General features: G+C 45.9%; 1 protein-coding gene across 2 annotated transcripts in view; it reads right to left on the minus strand.

Moving 5' to 3' along the window:
• The window catches only part of alp3 (alkaline phosphatase 3), a 20550-nt gene extending 7694 nt beyond the window's left edge, over positions 1-12856 (minus strand). The window contains exons 1-4 of one of the 2 annotated variants that reach the window (XM_042296325.1): positions 12736-12856; positions 3010-3126; positions 2712-2827; positions 2317-2491 (exon numbers count right to left, since the gene is read on the minus strand). In XM_042296325.1, coding sequence (XP_042152259.1) covers positions 2317-2491; positions 2712-2827; positions 3010-3126; positions 12736-12805 — 478 coding nt within the window. In that variant the 5' untranslated portion in view covers positions 12806-12856. Of the gene's footprint in view, positions 1-2316; positions 2492-2711; positions 2828-3009; positions 3145-12735 lie in introns of both variants that reach the window. The other variant, XM_042296324.1, reaches the window with a different exon arrangement.
• Positions 12857-13142: the final 286 nt, after the last annotated feature.

The raw sequence follows: 13142 nt of genomic DNA on the forward strand, positions 1-13142 counted from the left end.
ATGTGGCTGTGGTTTTGTGTCAGATATCACATTGAAATTAGAATACTTACAGTTATTATGCTCATAGCAAGTAATTGATCAGTTTTACTGCTGCTGAAAGCGCTTTCTATGTTGTTCTCTCTATCAAACACATGGTTGCTTTTAATCTCTCTCTCTGAAGGGATATCAGCCTCCTGTGTAGGGGTCAGGCCTGTCTCTGAAGGGATATCAGCCTCCTGTGTAGGGGTCAGGCCTGTCTCTGAAGGGATATCAGCCTCCTGTGTAGGGTCAGGCCTGTCTCTGAAGGGATATCAGCCTCCTGTGTAGGGGTCAGGCCTGTCTCTGAAGGGATATCAGCCTCCTGTGTAGGGTCAGGCCTGTCTCTGAAGGGATATCAGCCTCCTGTGTAAGGGTCAGGCCTGTCTCTGAAGGGATATCAGCCTCCTGTGTAAGGGTCAGGCCTGTCTCTGAAGGGATATCAGCCTCCTGTGTAGGGGTCAGGCCTGTCTCTGAAGGGATATCAGCCTCCTGTGTAAGGGTCAGGCCTGTCTCTGAAGGGATATCAGCCTCCTGTGTAGGGGTCAGGCCTGTCTCTGAAGGGATATCAGCCTCCTGTGTAGGGGTCAGGCCTGTCTCTGAAGGGATATCAGCCTCCTGTGTAGGGGTCAGGCCTGTCTCTGAAGGGATATCAGCCTCCTGTGTAAGGGTCAGGCCTGTCTCTGAAGGGATATCAGCCTCCTGTGTAAGGGTCAGGCCTGTCTCTGAAGGGATATCAGCCTCCTGTGTAGGGTCAGGCCTGTCTCTGAAGGGATATCAGCCTCCTGTGTAAGGGTCAGGCCTGTCTCTGAAGGGATATCAGCCTCCTGTGTAGGGGTCAGGCCTGTCTCTGAAGGGATATCAGCCTCCTGTGTAGGGGTCAGGCCTGTCTCTGAAGGGATATCAGCCTCCTGTGTAGGGGTCAGGCCTGTCTCTGAAGGGATATCAGCCTCCTGTGTAGGGGTCAGGCCTGTCTCTGAAGGGATATCAGCCTCCTGTGTAAGGGTCAGGCCTGTCTCTGAAGGGATATCAGCCCCCTGTGTAGGGGTCAGGCCTGTCTCTGAAGGGATATCAGCCTCCTGTGTAGGGGTCAGGCCTGTCTCTGAAGGGATATCAGCCTCCTGTGTAGGGTCAGGCCTGTCTCTGAAGGGATATCAGCCTCCTGTGTAAGGGTCAGGCCTGTCTCTGAAGGGATATCAGCCTCCTGTGTAGGGGTCAGGCCTGTCTCTGAAGGGATATCAGCCTCCTGTGTAAGGGTCAGGCCTGTCTCTGAAGGGATATCAGCCTCCTGTGTAGGGGTCAGGCCTGTCTCTGAAGGGATATCAGCCTCCTGTGTAGGGTCAGGCCTGTCTCTGAAGGGATATCAGCCTCCTGTGTAAGGGTCAGGCCTGTCTCTGAAGGGATATCAGCCTCCTGTGTAGGGTCAGGCCTGTCTCTGAAGGGATATCAGCCCCCTGTGTAGGGGTCAGGCCTGTCTCTGAAGGGATATCAGCCTCCTGTGTAAGGGTCAGGCCTGTCTCTGAAGGGATATCAGCCTCCTGTGTAAGGGTCAGGGCTGTGGAGCTGGGAGTTATGAAATATTTATGGTTGGTGATAAGGGAACATGATAACAGTCAAGGTAACATTCTCCTGCCTCCATCAGCAGCTCAGTACTACATCAGGCCACAACACCTGATCACCAAAGAAGCCAGAGGGCCCAGACTCCAGCCAACAGCTACAGGTGGTCCTTATAGACTCAACTGAACATCTAGCCAACTGTTATCTCTCTTGTGTTTATTAGTGTTTTGTATCGGTATCTAACACCCACCTGATTACATAACGTGTCCAGGAAAAACTCTGGACCCTAGTTATCGTCTGTAAGGTTTTCCTGGTAAGTCAACTGGATCAGGACAAAGTCGGGGCCCTAGTTATCGTCTGTAAGGTTTTCCTGGTAAGTCAACTGGATCAGGACAAAGTCGGGGCCCTAGTTATCGTCTGTAAGGTTTTCCTGGTAAGTCAACTGGATCAGGACAAAGTCGGGGCCCTAGTTATCGTCTGTAAGGTTTTCCTGGTAAGTCAACTGGATCAGGACAAAGTCGGGGCCCTAGTTATCGTCTGTAAGGTTTTCCTGGTAAGTCAACTGGATCAGGACAAAGTCGGGGCCCTAGTTATCGTCTGTAAGGTTTTCCTGGTAAGTCAACTGGATCAGGACAAAGTCGGGCCCTAGTTATCGTCTGTAAGGTTTTCCTGGTAAGTCAACTGGATCAGGACAAAGTCGGGGCCCTAGTGATGTGAGAAGTTGGACAGAGATATGGTTCCTACCAGCATCTTTGGCCCACTTGAGAATAGAGGTGACCTCGTTGCCCTTCTGGGTCTTGCAGATTCCGTTGCGAGCAGCAGCATTCACACCGACCGTGTTCAGGTTGGTCTTAACACCACACAGGTAGGCTGTGGCTGTGGATGAACTGTCAGGGATCTGGAAGTCAACACTGTATGTCTGCACACATCAAGGGATAGAAAGGAATACACATGAATAATATGTACGCATGAGCTTGCACCTCATACATACATCATTATACACAACAGACACAATATCTTCCTCTGAAAGAGGTACTCATGGTTGCAGCTGCACATCAAACAAAGTGTGATCTCTGTGGGTATCTCTATGCATGTTAATGTATGTATTTGAAGCTTTGTTTGTTTGTTTGTTTGTGTACCTTGAGGAGGCCCGTATGGGGGAAAGTATCCATGGTCATCACTGTCTCCTCTCCAGACTGGTTGTGCATCTGGCCCTTGAGGATTCGAGCTGCTGTGATGGTGGTAATGCCCATACCTTGAGGGGAATGGCACAGAGAAATAGGGCACACTGGGGTTGTACTGGACTGTAACTGGTGAATTAGAATAGGCTGGAAAAGGAGGTTACGAATGAGTGTCTCTCATTGTTTTTGTTATGTAAGATTTGGATACGGTTAATACACCACAGATGTGAGGTTTGGACAGTGATTGGTCACTCACCATCACCCAGGAAGAGCATGATGTTTTTGGCCACATTGGTGTTCAACTTCCTGTTCAGCGCTGCTTGCAAAGCCTTCGCACCCTGGGCTCTCCAGAACTCTGGGTTCTCTTCCTCAACTGGACCAGAGACAGAGACTTTTCAAAAACATACATACATCAGAGGGGGTAGAGATCAACACCCTATGGACTGTGTGTGAGAGAGATCAGAGGGGGTAGAGATCAACACCCTATGGACTGTGTGTGAGAGAGATCAGAGGGGGTAGAGATCAACACCCTATGGACTGTGTGTGAGAGAGATCAGAGGGGGTAGAGATCAACACCCTATGGACTGTGTGTGAGAGAGATCAGAGGGGTCAGAGATATGAACACCCTATGGACTGTGTGTGAGAGAGATCAGAGGGGTAGAGATCAACACCCTATGGACTGTGTGTGAGAGAGATCAGAGGGGGTAGAGATCAACACCCTATGGACTGTGTGTGAGAGAGATCAGAGGGGTAGAGATCAACACCCTATGGACTGTGTGTGAGAGAGATCAGAGGGTGGTAGAGATCAACACCCTATGGACTGTGTGTGAGAGAGATCAGAGGGGTAGAGATCAACACCCTATGGACTGTGTGTGAGAGAGATCAGATGGGGGTAGAGATCAACACCCTATGGACTGTGTGTGAGAGAGATCAGAGGGGGTAGAGATCAACACCCTATGGACTGTGTGTGTGAGAGAGATCAGAGGGGGTAGAGATCAACACCCTATGGACTGTGTGTGAGAGAGATCAGAGGGGGTAGAGATCAACACCCTATGGACTGTGTGTGAGAGAGATCAGAGAGAGATCAGACTGTGTGGGGGTAGAGATCAACACCCTATGGACTGTGTGTGAGAGAGATCAGAGGGGTAGAGATCAACACCCTATGGACTGTGTGTGAGAGAGATCAGAGGGGGTAGAGATCAACACCCTATGGACTGTGTGTGAGAGAGATCAGATGGGGGTAGAGATCAACACCCTATGGACTGTGTGTGAGAGAGATCAGAGGGGTAGAGATTAACACCCTATGGACTGTGTGTGAGAGAGATCAGAGGGGGTAGAGATCAACACCCTATGGACTGTGTGTGAGAGAGATCAGAGGTGGTAGAGATCAACACCCTATGGACTGTGTGTGAGAGAGATCAGAGGGGGTAGAGATCAACACCCTATGGACTGTGTGTGAGAGAGATCAGAGGGGGTAGAGATCAACACCCTATGGACTGTGTGTGAGAGAGATAAGAGGTGGTAGAGATCAACACCCTATGGACTGTGTGTGAGAGAGATCAGAGGGGGTAGAGATCAACACCCTATGGACTGTGTGTGAGAGAGATCAGATGGGTGGTAGAGATCAACACCCTATGGACTGTGTGTGAGAGAGATCAGAGGGGTAGAGATCAACACCCTATGGACTGTGTGTGAGAGAGATCAGAGGGGGTAGAGATCAACACCCTATGGACTGTGTGTGAGGGGGAGAGATCAGAGGTGGTAGAGATCAACACCCTATGGACTGTGTGTGGAGAGAGATCAGAGGGGTAGAGATCAACACCCTATGGACTGTGTGTGAGAGAGATCAGAGGGGTAGAGATCAACACCCTATGGACTGTGTGTGAGAGAGATCAGAGGGGGTAGAGATCAACACCCTATGGACTGTGTGTGAGAGAGATCAGAGGGGGTAGAGATCATGGACACCCTATGGACTGTGTGTGAGAGAGATCAGAGGGGGTAGAGATCAACACCCTATGGACTGTGTGTGAGAGAGATCAGAGGGGGTAGAGATGAACACCCTATGGACTGTGTGTGAGAGAGATCAGAGGGGTAGAGATCAACACCCTATGGACTGTGTGTGAGAGAGATCAGAGGGGGTAGAGATCAACACCCTATGGACTGTGTGTGAGAGAGATCAGACTGTGGGGGTAGAGATCAACACCCTATGGACTGTGTGTGAGAGAGATCAGAGGTGGTAGAGATCAACACCCTATGGACTGTGTGTGAGAGATCAGAGTAGAGATCAGAGGTGGTAGAGATCAGACACCCTATGGACTGTGTGTGAGAGAGATCAGAACACCCTATGGGGTAGAGATCAACACCCTATGGACTGTGTGTGAGAGAGATCAGAGGTGGTAGAGATCAACACCCTATGGACTGTGTGTGAGAGAGATCAGAGGGGGTAGAGATCAACACCCTATGGACTGTGTGTGAGAGAGATCAGAGGTGGTAGAGATCAACACCCTATGGACTGTGTGTGAGAGAGATCAGAGGTGGTAGAGATCAACACCCTATGGACTGTGTGTGAGAGAGATCAGAGGTGGTAGAGATCAACACCCTATGGACTGTGTGTGAGAGAGAGATCAGAGGGGGTAGAGATCAACACCCTATGGACTGTGTGTGAGAGAGATCAGAGGTGGTAGAGATCAACACCCTATGGACTGTGTGTGAGAGAGATCAGAGGGGGTAGAGATCAACACCCTATGGACTGTGTGTGAGAGAGATCAGAGGTGGTAGAGATCAACACCCTATGGACTGTGTGTGAGAGAGATCAGAGGGGGTAGAGATCAACACCCTATGGACTGTGTGTGAGAGAGAGATCAGAGGTGGTAGAGATCAACACCCTATGGACTGTGTGTGAGAGAGATCAGAGGGGTAGAGATCAACACCCTATGGACTGTGTGTGAGAGATCAGAGGGGTAGAGATAACACCCTATGGAGAGAGATCAGAGGGGTAGAGATCAACACCCTATGGACTGTGTGTGAGAGAGATCAGATGGGGGTAGAGATCAACACCCTATGGACTGTGTGTGAGAGAGATCAGAGGTGGTAGAGATCAACACCCTATGGACTGTGTGTCAGAGGGGTAGAGATCATGGACTGTGGTAGAGATCAGATTAACACCCTATGGACTGTGTGTGAGAGAGATCAGAGGGGTAGAGATCAACACCCTATGGACTGTGTGTGAGAGAGATCAGAGATGGACAGAGGGGTAGAGATCAACACCCTATGGACTGTGTGTGAGAGAGATCAGAGGTGGTAGAGATCAACACCCTATGGACTGTGTGTGAGAGAGATCAGAGGGGGTAGAGATCAACACCCTATGGACTGTGTGTGAGAGAGATCAGAGGGGGTAGAGATCAACACCCTATGGACTGTGTGTGAGAGAGAGATCAGAGGGGGTAGATATGAACACCCTATGGACTGTGAGAGAGAGAGAGATCAGAGGTGGTAGAGATCAACACCCTATGGGCTGTGAGAGAGAGATCAGAGGGGGTAGAGATAACACCCTATGGACTGTGTGTGAGAGAGATCTAACACCCTATGGACTGTGTGTGAGAGAGATCAGAGGGGTAGAGATCAACACCCTATGGACTGTGTGTGAGAGAGATCAGAGGGGTAGAGATCAACACCCTATGGACTGTGTGTGAGAGAGATCAGAGGGGGTAGATCAACACCCATGGAGAGAGATCAGAGGGGTAGAGATCAACACCCTATGGACTGTGTGTGAGAGAGATCAGATCAACACCCTATGGACTGTGTGTAGAGATCAACACCCTATGGACTGTGTGTGAGATCAGAGAGATCAACACCCTATGGACAGAGATCAGGGGTAGAGATCAACACCCTATGGACTGTGAGAGAGAGAGATCAGAGGGGTAGAGATCAACACCCTATGGACTGTGAGAGAGAGATCAGAGGGGTAGAGATCAACACCCTATGGACTGTGTGTGAGATCAGAGAGATCAGAGGGGTAGAGATAGAGATCAACACCTTATGGACTGTGAGAGATCAGAGAGATCAGAGGTGGTAGAGATCAACACCCTATGGACTGTGAGAGAGATCAGAGAGAGATCAGATGGGGGTAGAGATCAGATCACACCCTATGGACTGTGTGTGAGATCAGAGAGATCAACACCCTATGGACTGGGTAGAGATCAGAGGGGTAGAGATCAACACCCTATGGACTGTGAGAGAGATCAGAGATCAACACCCTATGGAGAGATCAGATCAACACCCTATGGACTGGGTGAGAGAGATCAGATTAACACACCCTATGGACTGTGAGAGAGAGAGAGATCAGATGGGGGTAGAGATGAACACCCTATGGACTGTGAGACAGAGAGAGATGGACAGATCAGGGGGTAGAGATCAACACCCTATGGACTGTGAGATAGAGAGATCAGAGGGGTAGAGATGAACACCCTATGGACTGTGAGAGAGAGAGAGAGATCAGATGGGGGTAGATCAGATGAACACCCTATGGACTGTGAGATGGAAGAGAGATCAGAGGTGGTAGAGATTAACACCCTATGGACTGTGAGAGAGAGAACACCCTATAGAGAGAGAGATAGATCAGAGGGGGTAGATATGAACACCCTATGGACTGTGAGAGAGAGAGATCAGAGGGGGTGGATATGAACACCTTATGGACTGTGAGAGAGAGAGATCAGAGGGGGTAGAGATCAACACCCTATGGACTGTGAGAGAGAGAGAGATCAGAGGGGGTAGAGATCAACACCCTATGGACTGTGAGAGAGAGAGATAAGAGGGGTAGAGATCAACACCCTATGGACTGTGAGAGAGAGAGATCAGAGGGGGTAGAGATGAACACCCTATGGACTGTGAGAGAGAGAGAGATCAGAGGTGGTAGAGATCAACACCCTATGGACTGTGAGAGAGAGAGATCAGAGGGGGTAGAGATCAACACCCTATGGACTGTGAGATAGAGAGATCAGAGGGGGTAGAGATCACCACCCTATGGACTGTGAGAGAGAGAGAGAAATCAGAGGGGGTAGAGAGTAACATACTGTAGATAGGAGGCAACAGTAACATACTGTAGATTGGAGGCAACAGTAACATACTGTAGATTGGAGGCTACAGTAACATACTGTAGATAGGAGGCTACAGTAACATACTGTAGATAGGAGGCTACAGTAACATACTGTATATAGGAGTCTATAGTAACATACTGTATATAGGAGTCTATAGTAACATACTGTAGATAGGAGGCTACAGTAATATACTGTAGATAGGAGGCTACAGTAACATACTGTATATAGGAGGCTATAGTAACATACTGTAGATAGGAGGCAACAGTTACATACTGTAGATAGGAGGCAACAGTAACATACTGTAGATAGGAGGCAACAGTAACACACTGTAGACAGGAGGCTAGAGCAACATATTGTAGACAGGATGCTACAGTAACATACTGTAGATTGGAGGCTACAGTAACATACTGTAGATATGAGGCAACAGTAACATACTGTAGATAGGAGGCAACAGTAACATACTGTAGATATGAGGCTATAGTAACATACTGTAGACAGGAGGCTAGAGCAACAGTAACATATTGTATATAGGAGGCTACAGTAACATACTGTAGATAGGAGGGTACCGTAACATACTGTAGACAGGAGGCTACAGTGACATATTATATATAGGAGGCAACAGTAGCTAGGAGGCTACAGTAACAATGTAGATAGAAGGCTACAGTAACATACTGTAGCTAGGAGGCTACAGTAACATAATGTAGATAGAAGGCTACAGTAACATGCTGTAGCTAGGAGGCTACAATAACACACTGTAGCTAGGAGGCAACAGTAACATACTGTAGATTGGAGGCTACAGTAACATACTGTAGATAGGAGGCTACAGTAACATACTGTAGATAGGAGGCTACAGTAACATACTGTAGATAGGAGGCTAGGAGGCTACAGTAACATACTGTAGTAACTGTAGGATATAGGAGGCTACAGTAACATATTGTAGACAGGAGGCTACAGTAACATATTATATATAGGAGGCAACAGAAACATACTGTAGACAGGAGGCTAGAGCAACATATTGTAGATAGGAGGCTACAGTAACATATTATATATAGGAGGCAACAGTAACATACTGTAGATAGGAGGCAACAGTAACATACTGTAGATAGGAGGCTACAGTAACATACTGTAGATAGGAGGCTACAGTAACATACTGTAGATAGGAGGCTACAGTAACATACTGTAGATAGGAGGCTACAGTAACATACTGTAGATAGGAGGCTACAGTAACATACTGTAGATAGGAGGCTACAGTAACATACTGTAAATAGGAGGCTACAGTAACATACTGTATATAGGAGGCTATAGTAACATACTGTAGATAGAAGGCTACAGTAACATACTGTAGACAGGAGGCTACAGTAACATACTGTAGACAGGAGGCTACAGTAACATACTATAGATAGGAGGCTACAGTAACATACTGTAGATAGGAGGCTACAGTAACATACTGTAGATAGGAGGCAACAGTAACATACTGTAGATAGGAGGCAACAGTAACATACTGTAGATAGGAGGCAACAGTAACATACTGTAGATAGGAGGCAACAGTAACATACTGTAGATTGGAGGCAACAGTAACATACTGTAGATAGGAGGCTACAGTAACATACTGTAGATAGGAGGCTACAGTAACATACTGTAGATAGGAGGCTACAGTAACATACTGTATATAGGAGGCTACAGTAACATACTGTAGATAGGAGGCTACAGTAACATACTGTAGATAGGAGGCTATAGTAACATACTGTAGATAGGAGGCTACAGTAACATACTGTAGATAGGAGGCTACAGTAGTATACTGTAGATAGGAGGCTACCGTAACATCCTGTAGATAGGGCTACAGTAACATACTGTAAATAGAAGGCTACAGTAACATACTGTAGATAGGAGGCTACAGTAACATACTGTAGATAGGAGGCTACAGTAACATACTGTAGATAGGAGGCTACAGTAGCATACTGTAGATAAAAGGCTACAGTAACATACAGTAGATAGGAGGCTACAGTAACATACTGTAGATAGGAGGCTACAGTAACATACTGTAGATAGAAGGCTACAGTAACATACAGTAGATAGGAGGCTACAGTAACATACTGTATATAGGAGGCTACAGTAACATACTGTAGATAGAAGGCTACAGTAACATAATGTAGATAGAAGGCTACAGTAATATACTGTAGATAGGAGGCTACAGTATTATACTGTAGATAAGAGGCTACAGTAAGATACTGTAGAAAGGAGGCTACAGTAGCATACTGTAGATAAAAGGCTACAGTAACATACTGTAGATAGGAGGCTACAGTAACATACTGTAGATTGGAGGCTACAGTAACATACTGTAGATTGGAGGCTACAGTAACATACTGTAGATAAAAGGCTACAGTAACATACAGTAGATAGGAGGCTACAGTAACATACTGTATATAGGAGAATACAGTAACATACTGTAGATAGAAGGCTACAGTAACATAATGTAGATAGAAGGCTACAGTAATATACTGTAGATAGGAGGCTATAGTAACATACTGTAGATAGGAGGGTACCGTAACATACTGTAGAAAGGAGGCTAGAGCAACATATTATATACAGGAGGCTACAGTAACATACTGTAGATAGGAGGCTACAGTAACATACTGTAGATTGGAGGATACAGTAACATACTGTAGATTGGGGGCTACAGTAACATACTGTAGATTGGAGGCTACAGTAACATACTGTAGATTGGAGGCTACAGTAACATACTGTAGATTGGAGGCTACAGTAACATACTGTAGGTTGGAGGCTACAGTAACATACTGTAGATAGGAGGCAACAGTAACATACTGTAGATTGGAGGCTACAGTAACATACTGTAGATATTAGGCTACAGTAACATACTGTAGACAGGAGGCTACAGTAACATACTGTAGATAGGAGGGTACCGTAACATACTGTAGACAGGAAGCTAGAGCAACATATTGTAGACAGGAGGCTACAGTAACATATTATATATAGGAGGCAACAGAAACATACTGTAGACAGGAGGCTAGAGCAACATATTGTAGATAGGAGGCTACAGTAACATACTGTAGATAGGAGGCTACAGTAACATACTGTAGATAGGAGGCTACAGTAGCATACTGTAGATAAAAGGCTACAGTAACATACAGTAGATAGGAGGCTACAGTAACATACTGTATATAGGAGGCTACAGTAACATACTGTAGACAGGAGGCTAAAGCAACAGTAACATATTGTATATATGAGGCTACAGTAACATACTGTAGATAGGAGGGTACTGTAACATACTGTAGACAGGAGGCTAGAGTAACAGTAACATATTGTATATATGAGGCTACAGTAACATACTGTAGATAGGAGGCTACAGTAACATACTGTAGCTAGGAGGCTACAGTAACATACTGTAGATAGGAGGCTACCGTACCATACTGTAGATAGGAGGCTACCGTACCATACTGTAGATAGGAGGCTACTCTACCATACTGTAGATAGGAGGCTACAGTAACATACTGTAGACAGGAGGCTAGAGAAACATATTGTAGACAGAAGGCTACAGTAACATACTGTAGATAGAAGGCTACAGGAATATACTGTAGATAGGAGTCTACAGTAATATACTGTAGATAGGAGGCTACAGTAAGATACTGTAGATAGAAGGCTACAGTAGTATACTGTAGATAGGAGAGTACCGTAACATACTGTAGATAGGACGCTACAGTAACATACTGTAAATAGAAGGCTACAGTAACATACTGTAGATAGGAGGCTACAGTAATATACTGTAGATAGGAGGCTACAGTACGATACTGTAGATAGGAGGCTACAGTAGCATACTGTAGATAAAAGGCTACAGTAACATACAGTAGATAGGAGGCTACAGTAACATACTGTATATAGGAGGCTACAGTATCATACTGTAGATAGAAGGCTACAGTATCATACTGTAGATAGAAGGCTACAGTAACATAATGTAGATAGAAGGCTACAGTAATATACTGTAGATAGGAGGCTACAGTATTATACTGTAGATAAGAGGCTACAGTAAGATACTGTAGATAGGAGGCTACAGTAGCATACTGTAGATAAAAGGCTACAGTAACATACAGTAGATAGGAGGCTACAGTAACATACTGTATATAGGAGGCTACAGTAAGATACTGTAGATAGGAGGCTACAGTAGCATACTGTAGATAAAAGGCTACAGTAACATACAGTAGATAGGAGGCTACAGTAACATACTGTATATAGGAGGCTACAGTAACATACTGTAGATAGAAGGCTACAGTAACATACTGTATATAGGAGGCTACAGTATCATACTGTAGATAGAAGGCTACAGTAGTATATTGTAGATAGGAGAGTACCGTAACATACTGTAGATAGGAGGCTATTGTAACATACTGTAGATAGATTGCTACAGCAATATACTATCGGTAGGAGGTTACAGACAGTGCTTCAATTACATATTGTCATGGGTTTCAATTAGAACTGCAGATAGTAGTTTCTTCGTACTTTAATGTTTTGTCAGATTCTAAGAACTTGTGTAGCGAGGTGAGAGAAAAGAGAGACAGGGAAATAAGAGTTTAGAAGTTTACGACAAGTGAGAGGAGATCCAGCAGAGAGAAGAGTAGTCGAAGAGTAAGATCAAGTGAGAGAGAGAGTATGATGATGGAGTGAGAGGAGATTAGTTTGTGAAAGGAGAAAGTAAGAAGGTTTGAGGGGAAAGGACCGTAGAAACCAATGAAAAGAGTGAATATAATTACAAACACAACTCAGAAGAAAGCCATAGTGATTGTCCAGAAGTAAGTCAATGAGAAGGGCAGGAGATGAGCTAAGTCAGGTCAGGTGACCATCCAGAGTAAATGTGTATCTGGCAGATCTTTTACCTTTGGCGGTGGTTGAACCCAAAACCCCCAGCAGACACAGGGCCACGATAGACCATTTCTGAGTTTCCATGATGATGTCTAAAGAGGACAGTTATTCTCTCTGATCTTCCCTCAGCGCAACAGAATAATATATTCCAGCCCTCCCCGGCCATAAATCATTTGTAATGGCAGGTCATAAAACTGACTGATAGTGACCATGGGCCAACAACCAACACCAATATGGTGACTGTCAACTAACACCAATGTGGTGACTGACAACCAACACCAATGTGGTGACTGACAATCAAAACCAACACCAATGTGGTGACTGACAACCAACACCAATGTGGTGACTGACAACCATACCAACACCAGTGTGGTGACTGACAACCAACACCAACACCAATGTGGTGACTGACAACTATACC

This window comes from Oncorhynchus tshawytscha, linkage group LG13 (genome assembly GCF_018296145.1).
Source record: "Oncorhynchus tshawytscha isolate Ot180627B linkage group LG13, Otsh_v2.0, whole genome shotgun sequence".
Lineage (NCBI taxonomy): Eukaryota > Metazoa > Chordata > Actinopteri > Salmoniformes > Salmonidae > Oncorhynchus > Oncorhynchus tshawytscha.